Source organism: Bombina bombina, chromosome 1, assembly GCF_027579735.1.
Source record: "Bombina bombina isolate aBomBom1 chromosome 1, aBomBom1.pri, whole genome shotgun sequence".
Taxonomy (NCBI): Eukaryota; Metazoa; Chordata; class Amphibia; order Anura; family Bombinatoridae; genus Bombina; species Bombina bombina.
Genome location: NC_069499.1, coordinates 1,337,167,892 through 1,337,192,711, shown reverse-complemented (window position 1 = coordinate 1,337,192,711; position 24,820 = coordinate 1,337,167,892). Strand labels below are relative to the sequence as shown.

The 24,820-nt window shown below is 38.8% G+C and overlaps 1 protein-coding gene across 1 annotated transcript in view; it reads left to right on the top strand.

The window, feature by feature from the left end:
• HYDIN (HYDIN axonemal central pair apparatus protein) overlaps positions 1 to 24,820 on the top strand; it is a 595,027-nt gene that overhangs the window by 263,144 nt on the left and 307,063 nt on the right. The window contains 5 exon segments of the mRNA XM_053719498.1: positions 55 to 173; positions 792 to 928; positions 9,124 to 9,251; positions 9,350 to 9,538; positions 12,251 to 12,400. Coding sequence (XP_053575473.1) covers positions 55 to 173; positions 792 to 928; positions 9,124 to 9,251; positions 9,350 to 9,538; positions 12,251 to 12,400 — 723 coding nt within the window.

Genomic DNA, 24,820 nt, shown 5'->3' with positions numbered 1-24,820 from the left:
TTTTCAAATATGAATGGACTGGCAATTCCTGTTCAACTTTTTTTTTTTACTCAGACGGATACGCTACTACTGATGGAAGTAGAGTGCTTGCTGATTAAAGAACATGCGAAAAATCAGCTGCAGTTGGAAGTATTGGAAGATGACTTCCAGGGGACACGAAGTAAACTTCTGAAGTGAGTGTTTTTTACTGTCTGATTAAGAAACTTACGGCTAGATTACAAGTGGAGAGGTAGTTTGTGTTCCCTCTCTCGCGTTACTTTCACTAGATGTAAGCTTTTTGCGCATGTCGGGTAGCACGTGTATTACAAGTTAAAAGTAAAACTTTTTCGCATGAGCACTAACCCAGCGCACACAAAAAGCCAAACCACATTTACGTATTCCCCCATAGAGTGTAACTACTTTTATATATAATTTTTATGTGTTTTGTGTAACTTTTTAGTCGAGTGTAACAGTAAACCAGAGCTCTGAAGCCACCCTAAAATTAAATTCCGCTTGAGCGCACGCATTTCCTTTCAACCTGTGTTACGCATGCTACTTCCACCGCACGCAAAGAGCTGCAATAAACCCCTTTCGCTTGTGTGCAACAGTTAACAAGCCACTCGTAGTCTAGCCCTTAGTGGCTAAATTTGATATCTATAGTTAAATTCACACCTTGACAAGCACTACATCTTTTATTTCTCATATTTAATTGATTTTTTTCTCTCGTTATTTCCTATTTCTTGTTGGCATAATCTTAGTCTGCATTTGATAAGTTATTTTTCTCTCATTTGTTTTTAATCCCTTTTGTATAGGGCCTCTCTGCCTGATTACTTATTGGATTTTGGTTTTGTCATCCTGGGAGAGGTGCGCACACATGTATTTAAAATCACCAACAATGGACACTTACCAGTTTCCTTCCATGCAGATCGTCGTGGGTTAAATGGCACAGGTATGATGTAAATGTTAGAGGCTGTCTACACAGAGTAAATAAGGATTCCTAATAGCCCAACTAAAAACACAATAAAGATTTAGAAATTACTAATATTGTACAACCTTCCAATGCTCTGCTAGGTGTCCATACAGTATGGCCTTTCACAGGTGATGTACGTATGTTTACTGACATGTAAATTATCGTTATTGACGCAAGTAAATTTATTATGCTGCTGATAACTATAGGTTATTTTAAGATTACCTGTGTGGCTTAGCATCTTAAGGTTTCCTGCTTTGAGGCTACCTTTGTTACTCTATTAGATCTTGCAGTCCCACCTACCGAAAGTAGATCTAACAGCAGATCTGACTGAGGTGTGAGGTCATTTATAGCATTATTCACTCTCTCTGGTCTGGTCAGATTATCTATCAAGTCTTTTCAGTACTGCAAGGTCCCTCAAATAATTTTAAAAAGGCAAGTTTCATAGCTATTTATCTATCTATACAGGGGTCTGTATGTGAAGAGACACAAACATTGGAAAAAGCACCCAAAGATTTTGCATAATTTTTTATTCTGAATAATATTCTACGTAAAATGTGTTCTGAATTGAAGATAGTTGGACTTTGCTAATGTGTTCTAAGTGTTTTGGGCATGTTTTACGTGTTCTAATAATTCGAGCTGCACTCTTTGGAACTTATTGTCATGCTGTTTCTTTGCTTGAGAGATTATGTCAAAACAAAACTAAAAGCAAATGCTGATAGTCTTGTGGTAAATCACTGTTTTCCTGCACGCCTTGTTACTTTCTATGTTATGCAGCTCACAGGTCATCTGGACAAACTACCAGGTGATTGTGGTTTCTAAACTGAATGGTATTCAATTATTTGGATTAGTTATGCAAAATATGAGCCAGGATGTGCATTTTCTTTTACTTTAGGCAACAAACCTATATATCGGCGGTAAGGTAAGGTATGTCGGCAACTTTGCTAAGGATTTGTGAATCACTCACCAAGCTCATATTTTGGTTTTTTTTTTTAATAATAATAAGCTTTATTTGAGAAAGCTTTCCAAGAGCAAACATTAGGAATGAAACATTACAGGTCTTTGATATTACAGGTAAGGTTATACATCATCCATGTGAAGATTTCAAAGCTGACCCCCAAATGCGTAAGGACAAGAGAAGAGTTTGGTCGCTCTTGTCCAGCTAATTTTTCAGAGTGTTACATTTAAACCTAAAGTAAGAATAAAAAAAAAACTAACTATAACTAAGAAATAAGTGACTAGACCTTGAGTCAGTAACCTCTTGATGCGAGAATAATATCAACAATAAGAATTGTATGCTTATCACAGATGACCTCTCTTACTTCCCCCTTTCCGGACCACCTGACAGGTGATTTCCATGTTTTAGTATTTTTATATTTACCATAAAAATGTCTGAACAGCAAATAGGCCTTATTCGAGCGAAAGACGAATTTTGATTGTGGCGGGTAGTTGTGGGATGTTAGTCACTCTAAGAGGCCTATATATCAAAGTGTCAACTGAAAATACTCCGGAATTCTGCATCGTAATTGTCGCGAGATTGATCTGACCTAGTTATCAAAGCCTCAACACCAGCAAAAGTTGAGATTTGTGACGTAACATACAATCCGCAGGTCTTTGACACTTTTCCCTTTTATCAAACTTTTAACAGGTACGCTTGCGGCTTTTTCGGACGCAGCGTACCTGGTTTTCAATCCGCTACCCTTGAGGCCGCGGATGCCGTAGAAATCAATGGAAGTCTGAAAGCACCGAAAGCTTATGTTCGATGCTGCAAGAGAATGAAGCATACCCCATTGATTTCTATGGTAGAAAAAAAGTTACGCTTACCCTAATCTGCTGCCCCCGACATCGCTGCCACCTACATAATGTTATTAACCCCTATTCCGCCGCTCCCCAACACTGCCGCAACCTATATAAAGTTATTAAGCCCTAAATCTCTGGCCTCCCACATCACCACCACTAACTAAACCTATTAACTCCTAAACCGTCAACCCCACACATTGCAAAAAACTAAATTAAGCTATTAACCCCTAAACCTAACAACCCCTTAATTTTAAATTAAAATTACAACATTCCTATCTTCAAATAAATTAAAATTTACCTGTAGAATTAAAATAAACAAATTTTAAACTATTAATTAACCTACCCTAACTATTATACTACAATTACGTTAAACTACCAATTAAATTAAATAAATTACATATTAAAAAACCTAACCCTACTAAAATTATTTAAATCTACAATTAAACATTATTACAAAGTCCTAAAGTGCAAAAAAAACAAACACTAACGGCTAGATTTAGAGTTCTGCGGCCAAAGGGGTGCGTTAGCTACGCGTGCTTTTTTTCCCTCACCTTTTAAATACCGCTGGTATTTAGAGTTCACAGAAGGGTTGCGTTAGGCTCCAAAAAAGGGAGCATAGAGCATATTTTCCTCCACTGCAACTCTAAATACCAGCGGTGCTTACGGACGCGGCCAGCTTCAAAAACGTGCTCGTGCGCGATTCCCCCATGGAAAACAATGGGGCTGTTTGAGCTGAAAAAAAACACCTGCAAAAAAGCAGCGTTCAGCTCCTAACGCAGCCCCATTGTTTCCTATGGGGAAACACTTCCTAAGTCTGCACCTAACACCCTAACATGTACCCCGAGTCTAAACACCCCTAGCCTTACACTTATTAACCCCTAATCTGCTGCCCCCGCTATCGCTGACCCCTGCATATTATTATTAACCCCTAATCTGCTGCTCCGTACACCGCCGCAACCTACGTTATCCCTATGTACCCCATATCTGCTGCCCCTAACACCGCCGACCCCTATGTTATATTTATTAACCCCTAATTTTCCGCCCCCGCTATTGCTGACCCCTGCATATTATTATTAACCCCTAATCTGCTGCTCCGTACACCGCCGCAACCTACGTTATCCCTATGTACCCCTAATCTGCTGCCCCTAACACCGCCGATCCCTATATTATATTTATTAACCCTTAATCTGCCGCCCCCAACGTCGCCTCCACTTACCTACAATAATTAACCCCTAATCTGACGACCGGATCTCACCGCTACTCTAATAAATGTATTAACCCCTAAAGCTAAGTCTAACCCTAACCCTAACACCCAGCTAAGTTAAATATAATTTAAATCTAACGAAATAAATTAATTATTATTAAATAAATTATTCCTATTTAAAGCTAAATACTTACCTGTAAAGTAAACCCTAATATAGCTACAATATAAATTATAATTATATTGTAGCTATTTTAGGATTAATATTTATTTTACAGGCAACTTTGTAATTATTTTAACCAGGTACATTAGCTATTAAATAGTTAATAACTATTTAATAGTTACCTAGTTAAAATAATTACAAAATTACCTGTAAAATAAATCCTAACCTAAGTTACAATTAAACCTAACACTACACTATCAATAAATTAATTAAATAAAATACCTACAATTATCTACAATTAAACCTAACACTACACTATCAATAAATTAATTAAATACAATACCTACAAATAAATACAATGAAATAAACTAACTAAAGTACAAAAAATAAAAAAGAACTGTTACAAAAAATAAAAAAATATTTACAAACATTAGAAAAATATTACAACAATCTTAAACTAATTACACCTACTCTAAGCCCCCTAATAAAATAAGAAAGACCCCCAAAATAAAAAAATGCCCTACCCTATTCTAAAATTAAAATAGAAAAGCTCTTTTACCTTACCAGCCCTGAAAAGGGCCCTTTGCGGGGCATGCCCCAAAGAATTCAGCTCTTTTGCCTGTAAAAAAAAACATACAATACCCCCCCCAACATTACAACCCACCACCCACATACCCCTAATCTAACCCAAACCCCCCTTAAATAAACCTAACACTAAGCCCCTGAAGATCTCCCTACCTTATCTTCACCACGCCGGGGTCACCGATCGATCCAGAAGAGCCTCCAATGTCTTCATCCAAGCCAAAGCGGGGGCTGAAGATGTCCATGATCCGGCTGAAGTCTTCATCCAAGCGGGAGCTGAAGAGGTCCATGATCCGGCTGAAGTCTTCTATCAAGCGGCATCTTCAATCTTCTTTCTTCCGGATCCATGTTCATCCCGCCGACGCGGAATATCCATCTTCACCGACGACTTCCTGACGGTTCCTTTAAGGGACGTCATCCAAGATGGCGTCCCTCGAATTCCGATCGGAATTAAGGTAGGAACATTCTGATTGGCTGATGGAATCAGCCAATCAGAATCAAGTTCAATCCGATTGGCTGATCCGATCAGCCAATCAGATTGAGCTCGCATTCTATTGGCTGTTCCGATCAGCCAATAGAATGCAAGCTCAATCTGATTGGCTGATCGGATCAGCCAATCGGATTGAACTTGATTCTAATTGGCTGATTCCATCAGCCAATCAGAATTTTCTTACCTTAATTCCGATTGGCTGATAGAATCCTATCAGCCAATCGGAATTCGAGGGACGCCATCTTGGATGACGTCCCTTAAAGGAACCGTCATTCGTCGGGAAGTCGTCGGTGAAGATGGATGTTCCGCGTCGGCGGGATGAACATGGATCCGGAAGAAAGAAGATTGAAGATGCCGCTTGATAGAAGACTTCAGCCGGATCATGGACATCTTCAGCCCCCGCTTGGGCTTGGATCAAGACATCGGAGGCTCTTCTGGATCGATCGGTGAACCCGGCGTGGTGAAGATAAGGTAGGAAGATCTTCAGGGGCTTAGTGTTAGGTTTATTTAAGGGGGGTTTGGGTTAGATTAGGGGTATGTGGGTGGTGGGTTGTAATGTTGGTGGGGGGGTATTGTATGTTTTTTTTTACAGGCAAAAGAGCTGAATTCTTTGGGGCATGCCCCGCAAAGGGCCCTTTTCAGGGCTGGTAAGGTAAAAGAGCTTTTCTATTTTAATTTTAGAATAGGGTAGGGCATTTTTTTATTTTGGGGGTCTTTGTTATTTCATTAGGGGGCTTAGAGTAGGTGTAATTAGTTTAAAATTGTTGTAATATTTTTCTAATGTTTGTAAATATTTTTTTATTTTTTGTAGCTTAGTTCTTTTTTATTTTTGTACTTTAGTTAGTTTATTTAATTGTATTTATTTGTAGGTATTGTATTTAATTAATTTATTTATAGTGTAGTGTTAGGTTTAATTGTAGATAATTGTAGGTATTTTATTTAATTAATTTATTGATAGTGTAGTGTTAGGTTTAATTGTAACTTAGGTTAGGATTTATTTTACAGGTAATTTTGTAATTATTTTAACTAGGTAGCTATTAAATAGTTATTAACTATTTAATAGCTATTGTACCTGGTTAAAATAAATACAAAGTTGCCTGTAAAATAAATATTAATCCTAAAATAGCTACAATATAATTATTATTTATATTGTAGCTATATTAGGGTTTATTTTACAGGTAAGTATTTAGCTTTAAATAGGAATAATTTATTTGATAAGAGTTAATTTATTTCGTTAGATAAAAATTATATTTAACTTAGGGGGGTGTTAGGGTTAGGGTTAGAATTAGCTTTAGGGGTTAAAAAATTTATTAGAGTAGCGGTGAGCTCCGGTCGGCAGATTAGGGGTTAATGCTTGAAGTTAGGTGTCGGCGATGTTAGGGAGGGCAGATTAGGGGTTAATACTATTTATTATAGGGTTATTGAGGCGGGAGTGAGGCGGATTAGGGGTTAATACATTTATTATATAAGCGGGTCGGTCCGGTCGGCAGATTAGGGGTTAATAAGTGTAGGTAGGTGGCGGCGGCGTTGGGGGCGGCAGATTAGGGGTTAATAAATATTATGTAGGTGTCGGCGGTATTAGGGGCAGCAGATTAGGGGTACATAGGGATAACGTAGGTGGCAGCGGTGTACGGAGCGGCAGATTAGGGGTTAAAAATTTTTAATAGAGTGGCGGCGATGTGGGGGGGCCTCGGTTTAGGGGTACATAGGTAGTTTATGGGTGTTAGTGTACTTTAGAGCACAGTAGTTAAGAGCTTTTTAAACCGGCGTTAGCCCAGAAAGCTCTTAACTACTGACTTTTTTCTGCGGCTGGAGTTTTGTCGGTAGATTTCTAACGCTCACTTCAGCCACGACTCTAAATACCGGCGTTAGAAAGATCCCATTGAAAAGATAGGCTACGCCAGTGTTTTTCAACCAGTGTGCCGTGGCACACTAGTGTGCCGTGAGAGATCCTCAGGTGTGCCACGCAGACTGACAACAGTGTGAGATATTTTTTAAACTTTGCTTGTTTTTTACTCCCAGTGCAGGGGTAGTTTGTAGGAGGCATGGCATAACAGCACAATACATACAGTATGTGTGTGTTTGTGTGTATGTGTATATATATATGCTGTATTAGGCTACAATGTGTGATTTTTTTAAAATTTTGGGATGGTGGTGTGCCACAGGATTTTTTAATGTAAAAAAGTGTGCCACGGCAATAAAAAGGTTAAAAATCACTGGGCTACGCAATTGGCGTAGGGGGATCTGCGGTATGGAAAAGTCGCGGCTGCAAAGTGAGCGTTAGACCCTTTCCTGACTGACTCCAAATACCAGCAAGCGGTAAAAACCAGCGTTAGGAGCCTCTAACGCTGGTTTTGACGGCTACCGCCAGACTCTAAATCTAGGCCTAAGTTACCAAAAAAAACAACAACACTAAATTACAAAAAATAACAAACCAATTTATCAAAAATAATTTTTTTACACCTAATATAATAGCCCTATCAAAATAAAAAAGCCCCCACAAAAAAAAAACCCTAGCCTACAATAAACTACCAATGGCCTTTAAAAGGGCCTTTTGTGGGGCATTGCCCCAAAGATATCAACTATTTTACCTGTAAAATAAAATACAAACAACCCCCCAACAGTAAAACCCACAACCAACCCCCCCCCCAAATAAAATAACTATCTAAAATAACCTAAGCTACCCATTGCCCTGAAAAGGGCATTTGTATGGGCATTGCCCTTAATAGGGCATTTAGCTCTTTTACTGCCCAGACCCTAATATAAAAATAAAACCCACCCAAAAAAACCTTAAAAAACCTAACACTAACCCCGACGATCCACTTACAGTTATTAAAGTCCCGCTTGAAGGATCCATCCAGCCGGCGAAGTCCTCATGTAATAATGTAATTTATTTAGTTTAATTGGTAGTTTAATGTAATTGTAGTATAATAGTTAGGGTAGGTTAATTAATAGTTTAAAATTAGTTTCTTTTAATTCTACAGGTAAGTTTTAATTTATTTGAAGATAGAGATGTTGTAATTTTAATTTAAAGTTAAGGGGTTGTTAGGTTTAGGGTTTAATAGCTTTATTTAGTTTTTTGCGATGTGGGGGCTGACGGTTTAGGGATTAATAGGTTTAGTTAGTGGTGGTGATGTGGGAGGCCAGAGGTTTAGGGGTTAGTAAGTTCATTTAGGTTACAGCGGTGGCGGGATAGGGGTTAATAACTTTAGTTATGTTGCGGCGGGGTCGGGGAGCGGCGGGATAGGGGTTAAACATTTTAGTATAGTGGTGGCATTTAGTGAAATGGTATAAATAAAGTTAGGAAAAACATCAATAGCAGCGTCATCGATGACTGTTAGTTAACAACAGTCCGATACTCATCGCTTCGTACATGGTGCGCGTGTTTTTGACGGCTTTATTTATAAATATGAAGATCGTATTGAGATCTGCGGCTGCGATGTTAGGCGAGCGTATTGATGCCGGCGAATGCAACACAGTTGACGGTTTGATAGATATGTGTAAAAAGAATATAAATGAAAACACTTATTTAGATTTACATTTTTTATTTTATTAAAGATTAAATTTCTATTGTCTAATTAACAAACAAAATATATCTTTTTAGTTTATATTAACATCTTTGGATGAAAAGATCAGCTGGCATGCCTGCAGTCCGTATGAAACTACATAAAAGCACAAAGAGTAAAGTCTAGGCAAGACCAAAGTACAGATTTTGTATTCTGTGTCGTTTAGAAATTCTTGAAATTGTGCTATTTTATAGTATTATTAAAGTTAGTAAATCACTGTAAGCATCTGACTCAAATAGCCACAGGATAATGACTACGATAGTTGTTATTAAGATTACCTCTCACAAATATTAACGTAAGTCATATACATTGATTTTCTCACTCCGATAACCACATGCTTTATTGTTTTAAAACATAAAAATGTGTTCCCTGTAGGATTCTCCACTGAATTGGACCGTGTTAAAAACCTACCATGTTTTCAGACAGAAACTTTTCAGGTCAAGTTTGATCCTCGTGGTGCCAATCTTAATCTTGGGCTTACTGAAGTTGTGATGCCAATTCAGGTACAGGGAAAGTGATTTGTATGTATTTGCTATCAATTGGTATAGTACCACAACTGACTGATTCTGTAAATATGTGTAATTCTCTTTCTGTATTCAAGGTATCTGGTGGTCCCAGGTTTTCAGTACGGATAACGGCTTGTGTGACAATGCCATCTCTCACTGTGTCCAGTGACAAAGTGGAGTTTGATGATGTACAATGTGGACAGTGCCAAGTGAAATCAGTACAGCTCTACAACCAACTTCCTGTGTTATGTGAATGGACAGTAATGACCCAAGAGAAAGAGAAGGTATCATTATTTCTTATTTAATTTTTTTGTTTGAACAAGCTTTATTGGAAATATAATGTCAATAGACAAAATTAACATGAGATGGCATCAGTGCTGTTGGACAAAATATATTCAACGATAAACTCAAATTTTACTAAAAGTCTGATGATTTCTAATTATTGTGTTGTAATAAGCTAAAAGGAAATGGTCCATTGTTCTATTACCAGTCCGAGTACTATTGCGTGCTCCACACACTTGGAGAATAAAGCATCCACAAGCTAGAACTACCAATAGTCCTCCAGACACTCAGCATTGTCGAAGGTACAGTGTAACATAATTTCCAACATAAGTGTAAACGGTTGCCTGCTATAGTCGTCTGCTTGTTAAGCAAGAATCAATAAAGAATTAACATTGAAACAACTTTTAAACAATGCTTGATGCAATAATGCAATAAAAATAATGCCTGAGTGTCCGGTCACCTCAAGAGGGGGGGGGGGGAAGGGAAGAGAGTAGTCTCAGGGAGCAATGGGAGTACCCAAAGTATATTACATGTGCTAATGTCATTTGTTCCCAATAAAATTTGATCTCTAAGAAAAGGGTGGTTTGGTTGCGTTTTATAAAACCATACTCTTCTAACATTAGTAGTTCTTTTTTTTTTTTTACAACCATATCTCTTCATTGGGTGTGACTGTAGTTTTCCAATGTCTGGCTATTAGTGATTTGGCACTATTAATACCTATCTAAAGCAAATGTGTTCTAATTTAGCATTTTGAGGGTGGTAGGTCATTCAGTAGAGCTTGTCTAGGAGTTAATGTGAAGGAGCTAGAGAATAGTGCTTGAAACTGAATTTCCGCTACTACCCATAATGGGATAATTATTGGACAGCTCCACCACATGTGGAAAAATGTGCCATGGGTTCCGCACCCTCTCCAGCATCTGCCACAAGCAGTTTTATAAATCTTGGCTAACCTAGCTGGGGTCAGATACCACTGAAGGAGCACCTTGTGATTCATTTCTAATATTTGGGGGGAAAACTGAAGATTTTTTTATATAATTGGCAAGGTATCATTATGTTTTAATTCATATTGAGATTTATTTTCCATTCATTATGAAACAGAAGATAATTCATGACTAGTGGGCAAATTTAAAGGCACACCTTGGAGGAAGGCAGAAACTTCATATAGAAACTTAAGATTTTTTTGTTTTGTTGCTGTTCTAGTCTCTAATGAGTGTTATATGTACAGGGTACTCACATTTGGTAGCAGCACTCGGTTTTGCTTATAGAGATAGATTGAAGGTTTGTAGTGCTCCAGCTCACTACTCTCAAGCAAACTGGAACTCCAATGAATGGTGTATCGAAGGTAGCCAAACAGGAACCAGGCGGTTAGTTAAAAAGTGAATACAAATGTAATAGACAAAAAGATAAAAAGGTCATATAGACCCTCAACATACAGGGTGTTAACAAGGTGGTTAACCCTTAATGCAACACATTTCTCGGCTTACAAGCCGTTTCCTCAGGCTTATAACATTTACCTACTAAGCTACCTTCATGTATACACACCTTTAAAATCATGATTTTAAAGGTGTGTATATATGAAGGTACCTTCAGTCTGTCTCTATAAGCACAACTGAGTGCTGCTACCAAATGTGAGTACCCTGTACATATATATCATAATAGGAGTACTTTTTGGAACGACTGATACACACAGGAGGCGCCCTTTTGTTTGCTTTATCTGCAGGATCGTTTGCACATTACCTTTAGGGGTTAAGAAGAGGAGCAGCGTTATCTTGGTGTAATTTGGGGTTAAGAACCCTGTCTTTTCCATTTCTGGACTTTGGGATTCAGCTTTTCGGTCTATGGAGTGATATACTTTAATTTGTTTGGTCATCTGATGGACTGACTTTTATGGTCTTTGGACTAAATTGCATTTGAACTGATTTTATTTTTATTTTTATTGTGTTTTATTTTTTTGTGTATTTTTTAATTCAGGTCATTACTTTTATTTTTATTTGTATCTTCTATTACTATTTTCATAGCGCCACCATGTGCTCTTAGAGAGTAGTTTTTGTTAATAAATGTATATGTGGATATTAATGTATTCATGATGCTTTCATTGTTCTGTATGTAAAAAGAAGTAAGCATACTAGGAATGCCCCATGTGTATAGTCAATATAGTATAGGCTTATGTGGTAACCCAATTACTTATTTACATGATATCAGGAGTGCTTCATAAAGAATGCAGTTTGTTCTGTGTGTAAAATGAAGCATCATATGCTAACCCAACAAATCTTTTTTTTTTACTCATTATGCTCTTTAGAGATTAACTTTGGTGCATTAAATTTACTATGGGATTTAAAGAGTTTAAATATATATAATCTAGACCAATTAACTATTTGTATTTGATTAATACATTTTGGAATCTTGTTCATTCTACATTCTATCTTGTAGGATACAAGAAAGTTGCTTCTGTAGATATCTGACTTTGTTTTTGTTGATTAGCTTTAATAAAAAATAAACAATATATAGACAGCAGTTAAGAACATGGAGGCACATCTAGTCTGTCCAGATTCTTATGTGAAATATAAGCTTGATGAATCAGTCTTTAAGATGATCATGTGCACCTCCCAGATATTCACTAACCTCTTTCTGTATTTGGTCCCTCTATTTCTTTTGTAAACCTCTTCCATGCATGACCCACTCGTTCTGGTGCCATTTACCCTTTTGTTTTGCAGATTGATAAACATATGCCAGCATACCTCCGTAAGAAACTGCGCCATGACCTGAAGTCTAAAGCAGTCGTCTTTGAGATGCTTCCGTCTGCTGGAGTTCTGTTGCCTGGACAGAGAGTTAATGTGCAAATTAGGTTCATGCCTCAAGAGGAGGTAAGATATAAACTATCTGAGCAAAACTTCTGCATGTGTTATTGATTTTGTTTCATGGTATGACATATTCTTTAAATTATCAGTGAATTTAGTGACCTTTTAAGTTAGTAAGGTAATAGTACAAAAAAAACCCAAAAAAACCAAAGCTTTATTTTAGATTATCTAATTTATCCAATTTGAAGAAATTATCTAGTATTAATAAAAGGAACCTATCCAAAAGATGAAAAGCACACTAAATTAATATTAATTTCCAAGCTTCGGAGCTGCCATTTCATGAGAATTTTTTTAAGGGAATTTTAAGGGAAAAAATTAACCTTTCAAGATTCAGAGAACGCAATTTGGAGAAAAAAAAAATGTTCAATTAATTTCTGTTATTAAAATGTGCACAATCTTTTTATATGAATACTTTCTGAGACACCAGCTCCTACTGAGCATGAGCATGATACAGGTAGAAGTAACATTTGACATTTGCACAAAAAAAATATACTACCTATTTCAAATTCACATTAAAAAATCTGCTTAGGGTAATTAAAAGTAGATATGTGCATTTTTACATTTGTGCACTTCGGGGGCTAATGAATTTGGAAAAAGGTGAACATAAGCCGTATTTGGTTTTTCTGAGCCGAATCTTGTGAAAGTGCAACACACTGAGATCTGGATTTGCACAGAATAAAGAATAAATGCACATATCTGCTTAAAAGAGTGTGTAAAAATATTATTTCAAATCAAATGTGTCATACATATAATAAATATATGTTAAAGTGTGCATCTAATGAATAAAACCTAGATTCTAAAATGCATATAAAATCTTTGAGTATATTCAAGTATTAATAGAAAATAACATCTATTTCTATTTGAATTTTGAAATTTTACTAAAACAACAGCATAATTTGGGGCATTACTTTAATTACGTATGTCATTAATTAGTGCTGCCATAATGTAAAAATGAGAGTAACAAAATAATTTTGTTAAATCTGGGCACAATTTAGTCAATAATGCACATAAAAACCTAAACTGTGCACGCTTTGCTCATTTGTGAGTATAATTTACTAAATTGTGCGGATATTAAAAATAAAAATAAAAATCCTCATAAAGTGGCAACATCAGGGCTCCATAGTTAATAAACCTTTGGCTCGGCTCATATAAGTCACAATGTGGACATCTAGTGGTTCTTATGAGGCACACATCTTCTCACTGACTCATACTTTTTTATTTGTCCTCATCTGCAATAAACCCAAATGCCCACCATAAAACTCACAGCTGATGCACGGAAATTTCTGAAAGAGCTTCCCAAAACCAAAGGTTATATAAATAAATATATTTGTTCACTCACATTAAACCTTGCAGCCACTCAGCTTTAACTTTTTTTAACTTTCTGTCCAAAACTAAAATGAATTTAGGTACCTTACCGTTCTGACCATTAGACCCCTTTAATTGCATATATAAAAAGACATATACAGAAATATAGATGTGTGTTTATGTATGTATAGTATTTGTTGCTATATTGAACCTACCTTCAAAGTACAATAAATATAGTGTTTCCCACAGAAAATGATTATGAAGCAGCTAGATGGGAACAGATTAATACTTTGCAATATTATAACATACTCTTATTTGTAAATGTTACTTAAGCTATCCAAAGCACAAATTAATTGCATACTTTAACATAAATTGATTTAATCTTAATTTGAGCAACAAATGTTGAAAAAATAATAAAAATATTAGATCATTTCTTTCATACATTAGTGAGAGTCCACGAGCCAAAACTTCTGGGATTAAACTCCAGTCCACAAGAAGGCAGGCAAAACTCCCAATACACCAACAGCTTTTTAATCCCACCCACTCCCCTGTACCTCTTAGTCTTAGTTTTACCTCTACAGGAGTTAGCTGAATATGGTGGGGTGCTCAGACTGGTGTGAGGATGATGTCTCCCTCAGGGAACCGAGAATAGGTCAGAGGGGAGTATAGAAGTGCCATACGCAGTGAGCAGTAAACCCAATAGCATATTCTCAAGTTTACTTGCGTGCCTTTAATAGCACCAGGCGATTCAGTATGGGCTAGTGCGCGTGTGAAGTCTAAGCTTTTTTGCCGATTGCTAGTGAGGTGGTGCAAAAATAAAAAAATACAATTCAAAGTAAGCGTTATTAAATAATGTGCATATTATGTGATGACATATGAATCTGGCGTACATGGTATGCATGAGCAGTCAAAAACATTGTGTTATTCTGTGAGAAGAAAATGTCGAAATTTGCTACCTTCAACTGTGCATGTGTCATGTCCATGGACGCTGTTTTAAGCATGAATACGATGATAATTTTGCTGTCTGTCGAAATTTACTACCTAACGATGTGTGCATGCTTTAACTTATGTAATCGCATTCCGCACATTCTTTTGAAACATATGATGAGTGCAATGATGTAATTCTGAGCATGCACTCATCGAGGTAGCAAATCTCTGTGAGGGAGCAAATTTCGATGGAACACCAGCCACCTTCTGTGACTAGGTGTGCTCAGCAGTTACGGAGGTGTGTGGATCCAGGAGGCGGCAAGTAACTTGGCAGACCAGGAACTTTTTTCTTTTCATCGCACTATACAACTTACGTGTACTTTGCAGAAGTTGGGATTTTTGTTTCTCGTTGGATTATACTGGGGAAAAAATCTTCCACTTTTTAATACACTGTCTAATTATATCCCACTCACAACTTTGTACTGTTTGCCTTATATAAATTCTTCTTATTGAGGACATTTATGCACTTCTTTGTGTGCCCTGTTTATTTCTTTCTAATGGAGCAGGTTGGAACTGGCCCCTCTAAATCTATTTTGTCTGACCCTTTAAAGGAAAGATCCTCAGACCATTTACCACAAACAAAATGCCAATTATGAAAAATTGTTCTGCTTTGTCCTCTAACTTAGTTATGCCCATCCTGGTTAGAGGGATTCACTATCTCTAATCAGGGTTTTGCTCACTCATCGGGGCATTGTCTTTCTACTTCTTAAACTGTTTCTCAGAGGGGTGATATGCATTTTCCCCCTGGTTTAAGGAATATCTTAGATGAACTATCACAGAGGTGTTAGCGGCCATTTTACTTTCGAGTAAGCACAGATGCCTACATTCTGATGCCAAGTTCTCTGCAGAATCAGGGATGCCTTCTTCCCTGAGGTCTAAAAGATCCTTGGAAGGTCTTAAAGGGGCAGATTCAGATCAATCTGAGGTTTCTTCTGATGGGTAACTCTTTTCTGAGGACCAGTAATCTACGTCCAATCAGGACTCAGAGCCCACTTCCTTTATTTTCAAGTTAGAGCATCTACACTATATTTCCTTCCATAAGGCAGGGAGAGTCCACAACTTCATTCCTTACTATTGGGAAATACAACATCTGGCCACCAGGAGGAGGCAAAGACACACCAGCCAAAGGCTTAAATATCCCTCCAACCTCCCCTGTCCCCCAGTCATTATTTGCCTTTCATCAATATAGGACCCAGGTACAGTTTGAGGTTGAGGGATTCTCAGGTGGAACTGATAGATGCCCTATCAGTACCATGGAGGTTCAGACTCATATATATTTTTCCTCCATTACAGCTTCTCCCTTGTGTGGTGGCTCGCATCAAGAAGGAACGAGCATCAGTTATTATGATTGCTCCGTTGTGGCCGTGAAGGACGTGGTTTGCGGATCTGGTGGGGATGTCCTCATCTCCTCAGTGGAGGTTACCTTGTCGCAGAGATCTGCTGATACAGGGTCCCTTCATTCATCAAAATCTAGATACTCTGAGGCTGACTGCGTGGAGATTGAATACTTAGTCTTAGCCAAGAGAGGATTTTCTGAGAGTGTTATCAACACTCTGATTCAAGCTCGTAAGCCAGTTACTCGTCGTATCTACCATAAAGTGTGGAGGACTTACTTGTACTGGTATGAAGAGCGTGGCTTTTCCTGGCATAAGGTTAAGGTTGCCAGAATTTTAGCTTTTCTCCAGGATGTACTGGAGAAGGTTTAATCTGCTATTTCCCTGAAGGGACAGATATCGGCCCTTTCGGTGTTACTGCACAAAAGATTGGCTGAGCTTCCGGATGTGCAGTCCTTTGTTAAGGCTCTGGCTAGGATCAGACCTGTGTTTAGATCTGGGGCTCCGCCTTTGAGTCTCAATCTTGTTCTTAGTGTTTTGCAGCAGGCTCTGTTTTTTTGTTGGCTCTTGCCTCTGGGCGCAGAGTTTCTGAGATTTCTGCTTTGCAATGTGACCCCCCTTATCTGGTTTTTCATGCTGATTAGGTGGTTTTACGCACTAAACTAGGGTTCCTCCCTAAGGTGACATTGAATCTTAACATTATTCAAGAAATTGTTGTTCCTTCCTTGTGTCCTAATCCTTCTTCAGCGAATGAACATTTGCTTCACAATCTAGATGAGATTGTGAAGCAATCGGCTCATTCCTTTAGAGTGGTGGCTTTCTCTTGGGCTTTTAAGAACAAAGCCTCAATGGATCAAATTTGGTCCTCCTTACACACTTTTTCAAAATTTTACAAGTTTGATATGTTTGCTTCGGCTGAAGCAGCTTTCGGGAGAATAGTTTTGCAGGCTGTGGTGCCCTCAGAATTGTCAGGATGCCAGGAATCAGACTGAAACGAGAAGGGCAAAAATAATCACACCTTTATTAATAACAAAAAATAATAAAAAGTCCACAAGTCAAATAACAAGCCAGGAGTCAAAACCAGAGCTGGTAGTCAGACGAGCCGAGTCAGGAGCCAAAGCGAATAGTCAGTCGAGCCGGAATCAGGAACAAGGAAAACAGCAGAGTCAGGAACAAGCCAGGGATCAGGAACCAGGAAGGACGTCAGACAGCCAGGTAATACACAGGAACTCTCACAAACAGGTCTGAGACAACGCAAAGGCAAAGCATACTGAACAGAGGCCCTTTAAATAATAAGTGATGACATCACAATTCTGAGACTGCATCCTGTCTCACACAGATGATGCACACCAGTCTGGCCATAAAAGGAAGTGCAGAAAATGAGCAGCATCCCCCACAATGCACCATAGTCAGCAAGAGAGGTGAGTAAAATGACTGCCAGCAGCACATGGCAAACAAAACAGGGAAAAAACCCTGACAAGAATAGGGTCTGCCTCTTTTTTTCTATTCCCTCCCGTTATTTATTCAGTGTCCTCTGAAGCTTGGGTATAGTATTTAAGCCTTTGATTGAGGTGTCTTTGCCTCCTCCTGGAGCCCAGGTGTTGTATTTCCCAACAGTAAGGAATAAAGTTGTGGACTCTTCCTGCCAGGAATTTATCTGGTAAGCATAAATTATGTTATTATGGAAAGTCCTGTAACCTAAGGGGTGCAGGAGCCAGCTTCTTCTGAGAGTCAGTCTGTGAAACAGCTGGACTTATTGTTCAAATCTTCAGCTAAACCTGCACAGGTTTTTCTAGTTCTTGATGCTATTTCAGAGATTATTTTTTAAGATAGGAGTACACCAGTAATTCTGTTCTTTCCTTCCCCTAAATTTAAGAAAATGTTCCATTTGTCTCTGGCTAAAGTCGAGGTCTAGGAATCTATTCCCAAGGTAGATGGAGCAATCTCCACTCTTGCTAAGAGAACAACCATTCCATTGGAGGATAGCATTTTGTTTAAAGATCCCATGGACTTGCAGTTGGAAACTTACCACAGAAGGGCTTTGCTGCCAGCAAGGTTTTTATTCAAGCTTGCGGTCAGTATAGCATATGTGATGGGCGCTATTACACTTTGGTATTGTTATGTTATGTTCTCTGTGTAGTCAGGAGTAGAACATTCAGTTCTGTGCTGTTACCCTGTGTCTTGCACATATCACTGAGACTCTGCAGCAGGTACTTCAGTCAAACTTTTATTTACACAACCACATGGCTTCTTTACTAACAGGTTGTTCAGTAAAACTAAACATGGCTTCTGATGATATCACAGAGACCCAGACACACCCAGAGGGCGTGGTAAGCTGAGTTTAAAGCTGCAGCACTTCTAACATATGATTATGCAGTAATCTTAACAGGTGTGATGCCGTATCTGAATTGATTTCAGAATAGGTCTCCCTTGAGGAGATTCAGAACCGTCTCAAATTAATTAAAGTGGGCAATTCTTTTAATCTATCATAGATATTATTTGCATAAATGCATCCCTGTCGGTTCTAGCTAGAATAGTCTTGTGGCCAAAGTCCTGGTCTGTGGATATGGATTTATAGAGTCAACTTTTGTTTCATCCTTTTGAAGAGAGGATCCTCTTTGGTCCAGACATGGGCGCAAACAATCAATTCCACATTAACTGGTGGTAAGGGAGCTTTCTTCCAAAGGAAAATCTAGTCCAACAATTTAGGAATCAGAAGTCATCCACTTCTGCAAATCAGAAGTTGGACTCCTTAAAATCTTACTGGAAATCTGGAGGTTCTTGCCGTCAAAAAAACCTACTACTGATTCAAAGTCAGCATTAAAGTGCAGACCCAGATCCAAATGTAAATCTGGTAGGGGGCAGATTGAACCTGTTTCAGCAGGCCCTGTTCACTTCTGCCCAGGATCTTTGGATACTAAATATAGTTTCCCAGGGATACAGAATAGTTTTCATTCAAGGCCACCTCAGGGAAGTTTCCTTCTGTACCATGTGCCAAAGATCAGTTAAAGTCAAGAGCCTTTTTTCAGTGTGCTCTGGAGTTGGAGCACATGGTAGTAATTGTTCCAGTTCCAATGTCAGATCAAGGTTTCCATCTTAATATGAGGAGAGTCCACGGCTTCATTCCTTACTTGTGGGAAATACAGAACCTGGCCACCAGGAGGAGGCAAAGACACCCCAGCCAAAGGCTAAAATACCTCCCTCACTCCCCTCATCCCCCAGTCATTCTTTGCCTTTCGTCACAGGAGGATGGCAGAGAAGTGTTGGAAGATTTGGAATAGTCTCTTATGGAGGCTAGTACCCTTCGGTATGGGACTGGAGTTTTAAGTAGTCTTGTCAGCCTCTCATTGTGAACATTGACAAATGTTAGGGTCTGGAGATGCAGGGAGAGTCTTTCTGCGAAACCATCCAGACTCGTATTAATAGCTCCTAAGCAATCCGTGTTGACGAGTTTCACTGCCTGCTTCTATCACTCAAGTCCATGTCAGGTGCGATGCTACAAGACTGTCAAACTTGGGAGGCTGAGTGTCTGTTCCACGGCGGTGATTCTGGTAAGATCGTTTCATTTTATAATTATATGATAACGCAAGAAGATAGGGTCACAGTGTGACTTCTTTTATCTGTATGGAATCAAGGGTTTATATCTCTGGACGGTGATTATTGAACAGGGGGGATTTACGCATAATTACTTTATTATGTTTTATGCTGTGACATGTGAAAGATGAGGCTCAGGCATATGTGGGAACATTCAGGTTTTTCTTTCATTTTTGTATAACTACGCGGCCTGTTTGGCGCGCTTATGGTTGGGCTGCATGGAGATTAAACGCTTAGTCCTAGCCAAGAGAGTTTTTTTCTGAGAGAGTGATTGATATTCTCATTCAAGCTAGAAAGCCGGTTACCTGTTGCATCTATCATAAGGTGTGGAGGACCTACTTATTCTGATGTGAAGAGCGTGGATTCCCCTGGCACAAGGTCAAGGTGTCCAGGATTCTTTCCTTTCTCCAAGATGGTTTGGAGAAGGGACTTGCGGCTAGTTCCTTAAAGTAACAGATTTCGGCTCTATCTGTGTAATTGCACAAGAGGCTCGCTGAGCTTCCTGATGTACAGACTTTTGTTCAGGCTCTGTCTAGAATTAGGCCTGTGTTTGGACCTACCGCTCCTCCTTGGAGCTTAAAGGGACAGTTCACCCCAAAACTTTCTCCCCTTTAAATTATTCCCAATGATCCTTTTTACCTGCTAGAGTGTATTAAATTGGTTGCAAGTAGCTCCTTTACTCCTATTTCAGCATTTGAAATAGCTGATTTAGCTTGTGGTTTCCCAACCTATACTGAAAGTTTTGATACTGGAGTATATGCTATTGACAAGCCTAAGTAAACACAGTCAGCAGAAGAATTTACACTCTTAGTGGGATGCAGGATAGTTAAGTAATAAAATGATCATTTTCCATTGTTCTCTCTTTGTATTGAGCTATGGTGTTCCAGACAAATATAAGATAAGGAAGCAAGTGTGTGTACATAAAGTTATAACATAATGAGATCTGATATTACCTTAAGTTCAACCCATTGTAATAGGCTGTGGTTTCAAAGCACAAAACCAGCTACTTTATATACACAAATAAACCTGAAAATGCAATTTCTCAAATATTTTATACTCTGCAGGTGGTATAACAAGTCATTTAAAATACATTAATGGAAAAACAATTTTACAGTGTACTGTCCCTTTAAATCTGGTTCTTAAGGTTTTGCAGAGGGCTTCGTTTGAGCCTATGCATTCGGTTGACATTAAATTACTGTCTTCGAAGGTTCTTTTTCTACTGGCTATTGCTTAGGCACACAGAGTCTCTGAGATGGGGCCTTGCAATGTGAGCCTCCTTACCTACTTATTCATGCTGATAAGGCTGTTCTTCGCACTGGGTTGGGAGATTGTGGTTCCTTCCTTGTGTCCTAAACGATTACTTCATAATTTGGATGTGGTTCGGGCTTTGAAATTATATCTTCAGGCTACGAAGGATTTTAGACAGACTTCGGCATTGTTTGTTGCCTATTCTGGGAAGCGCAGAGAGCAGAAGGCTTCTTCCACTTCCCTATCTTTTAGGTTGATGAGCATTATTAGCTTAGCATATGAAATTGCGGGACATAAGCCTCCTTTAGAGGATTACGGCTCATTCAACTAGAGCTGTGGCTTCATCTTGGGCCTTCAAGAATGAGACCTCTATGGAGCAGATTTGTAGGGCGGCTACCTGGTCCTTACATACTTTTTCAAAGTTTTACAAATTTGACGTTTTTGCTTCGGCTGAGGCAGCTTTTGGGAGAAAGGTTTTACAAGCTGTGGTGCCCTCAGAATAGGGTCCGCCTCTCTTTTACCCTCCCAGTTTCATTCAGTGTCCTCTAGAGCTTGGGTATATGTTTCCCACAAGTAAGGAATGATGCCGTGGACTCTCCTCATATTAAAATGGAAAACATAAATTATGCTTACCTGATAATTTCCTTTCCATCTGTATTAGGAGAGTCCACGGACCCAGCACGTTTTCTCCGTTGGGGGGACCAACATTTTTTGTTCTTCTGGCACCATTTATACCTTGATATTTCTCCTACTGTTCCTTGTTCCCTCGGCAGAATGACTGGGGGATGAGGGGAGCGGGGGTGGTATTTAAGCCTTTGGCTGGTGTGTCTTTGCCTCCTCCTGGTGGCCAGGTTCTGTATTTCCCACAAGTAAGGAATGAAGCCGTGGACTCTCCTCATACAGATGGAAAGGAAATTATCAGGTAAGCATAATTTATGTTTTCCATTCAAATCTTTTCATTGTACCAAAGAAAGAGAGAACTTTTAGACCCATATTGAATTTGAAGACGCTCAACAAATTTCAAACTTCAAAGTTCCTACTTTCAAAATAGAGACAATTCAAAACATATTGCCTTTGGTACAACAGGGCCAATTCATAACTACCATAGAACTCAAGGATGCATATCTCCATAGCCCCATCCACGGGAGCACTTTTAGTTTCTCAGATTTGCTTCTCAGGAGAAGCATTTCCAATTTGTAGCTCTTCTGTTTGGTTTGGCTACAGCCCCCAGGATCTTTACAAAGCTGCTTGGAGCCTTGTTGTCTGTGATAAGACTTCATTGAATTTCGCTTGCTCCATATCTGGATAATATTTTAGTCCAAGCTCTTTCCTTACCTCTTGCAACTTTAGGCACTACTACTTTCCTTCAGTTTCTTCGCAATGTTGGATGGAAGATCAATCTTTCAAAGTGTTCATTGATTCCATAGACCAGAGTCACGTTCCTGGGGGTTTTCATAGACTCAGTCTCCATTTTTCTGTCTATCACAGAGGCTTACAGATCAAAATTACGGAAAGCTTGTGCAAATGTGCAAACTGTCAACTAGATTACGAGTTTTGCGTTACGGTTTTTAACTCTGAAAAAATAGCCATTTCAGCGTCAAAACAGTAATGCAGCCATTATAAGTCTTGTCTACACCGCAAGCATTTTAGCCTGTAACACAACGTCAATCCTGCACTCAAAAAAATTATGTTTTTGCATGGGATTTCCTTAGCGCCAGTATTACAAGTTGTGCGGTGAGGCTAAAATGCTTGCGTTACAGCCTATACCGACATGATTCATTCTGCTTTCTGAGAGCAGTAGTTATGAGTTTTGTGCCACAAAAATGTTTCACAAAACTCATAGCTAAAATGTTACAAAGTACACTAACACCCATAAACTACCTATTAACCCCTATTCCGCCACCCTACGCATCGCAAACACTATTTAAAACTTATTGACCCCTAATCTGCCACTCTCCGACATCGCCACTACTATAATAAAGTTATTAACCCCTATTCCCCCGCATCCCAACATCGCTGACACTATAATAAAGCTATTATTCCCTATTCCGCTACTCCCCGACATCGCTGCCACTAAATAAAGTTATTAACCCCTAAAACTCTGGCCTCCCACATCACCGCCACTAAATAAACCTATTAACCCCTAAACCGCTAGCCCACCCACATCGCAAAAAACTAAATTAAACTATTAACCCCTAAACCTAACAACCGCCTAACTTTAAATTAAAATTACAATAGCCCTACCTTAAAATAAATAAAAACTTACCTGTGAAATTGAAAAAACCTAAGTTTAAACTAAAAGTTTACCTAACATAACTATTATACTAAACTATTATACTAAAATTAAAATAACTACCAATTAAATAATCTAAATTACACATTAATAAAAACCTAACACTACTAAAAAAAATTAAGTCTAAAATTACAAAAAATAAAAAATACTAAATTACAAACAAAATTATCCAAAATAAAAACAATTACACCTAATCTAGCCTTTTGTAGGGCATTGCCCTAAAGAAATCAGCTCTTTTACCTGTAAAAAAAATACAAAGACCCCCCAACAGTAAAACCCACCACCCAACCAACCCCCCAAAATCAAAAACCTAACTCTAATAAAAACCCTGACGATCCACTTACAGTTTCTGAAGTCTGGACATCCATCCTCATCCAGGCGGCGAGAAGTCTTCATCCAGGCGGGGAGGTCTTCATCCATCCAGGCGTCGTCTTCTATCTTCATCCAGACGGCATCTTCTATCTTCTTCCCGGCGGCGTTTTCTATCTTCTTCCCGGCGGGGCGGAGCAGGTCCATCCTTGAAGACATCCGGCGCGGAGCATCCTCTTCATACGGTCACCGCCGTACACTGAATCTTCAATTTAAGGGAGCCTGATTTGAATAGCCAATAGAATTTAATTAGCTCTCATCCTATTGGCTGATTTGAACAGCCAATAGGATTTCAGTATCTTTCATCCTATTAGCTGATTTGAATTTCCAAAATCAAATCAGCCAATAGGAATCCAAGGGCCGTCATTTTGAAAAGACTCCCTTGCATTGAAGATTCAGTGTACGGCGGCGACCGTATAAAGAGGACGCTCCGGATGTCTTCAAGGATGGACCTGTTCCGCGCCGCTGGGATGACGATAGAAGATGCCACCTGGATGAAGATAGAAGCCGCTACCTGGATGGATGAAGACCTCGCCGCCTGGATGAAGACTTCTCGCCGCCTGGATGTCCGGACTTCAGAAACTGTAAGTGGATCGTCGGGGTTAGTGGGTTTTTTACTTTTTTTGGGTTGTTTTTTTTTTTAGATTAGGGTTTGGCCTTTTTTAAAAGAGCTGAATGCCCTTTTAAGGATAATGTAAAAGAGCTGAATGCCCTTTTAAGGGCAATGCCCATACAAATGCCCTTTTCAGGGCAATGGGTAGCTTAGGTTTTTGTTAGAGTTAGTTTTTTTATTTTGGGGGGTTGGATGGGTGGTGGGTTTTACTCTTGGGGGGTCTTTGTATTTTTTTACAGGTAAAAGAGCTGATTTCTTTAGGGCAACAGGTAAAACAGGTATGTTTTTATTTATTTTAAGATAGGGATATTGTAATTTTAATTTAAAGTTAGGGGGTTGTTAGGTTTAGGGGTTAATAGTTTAATTTAGTTTTTTGCGATGTGGGGGGCTGTCGGTTTAGGGGTTAATAGGTTTATTTAGTGGCGGTGATGTGGGAGGCCATATGTTTAGGGGTTAATAACTTTATTTAGTGGAGGCGATGTTGGGGAGTAGCGAAATAGGGGTTAATAGCTTTATTATAGTGTTGGCGATGTCAGGGAGTGGTGGAATAGGGGTTAATAACTTTTATTAGTGGTGACGATGTCGGGAGTGGCAGATTAGTGGTTAATAACTTTATTTCGGTGTCGGCGATGTCGGGGGAGCAGATTAGGGGTGTTTAGACTAGAAGTTTATGTTAGGGTGTT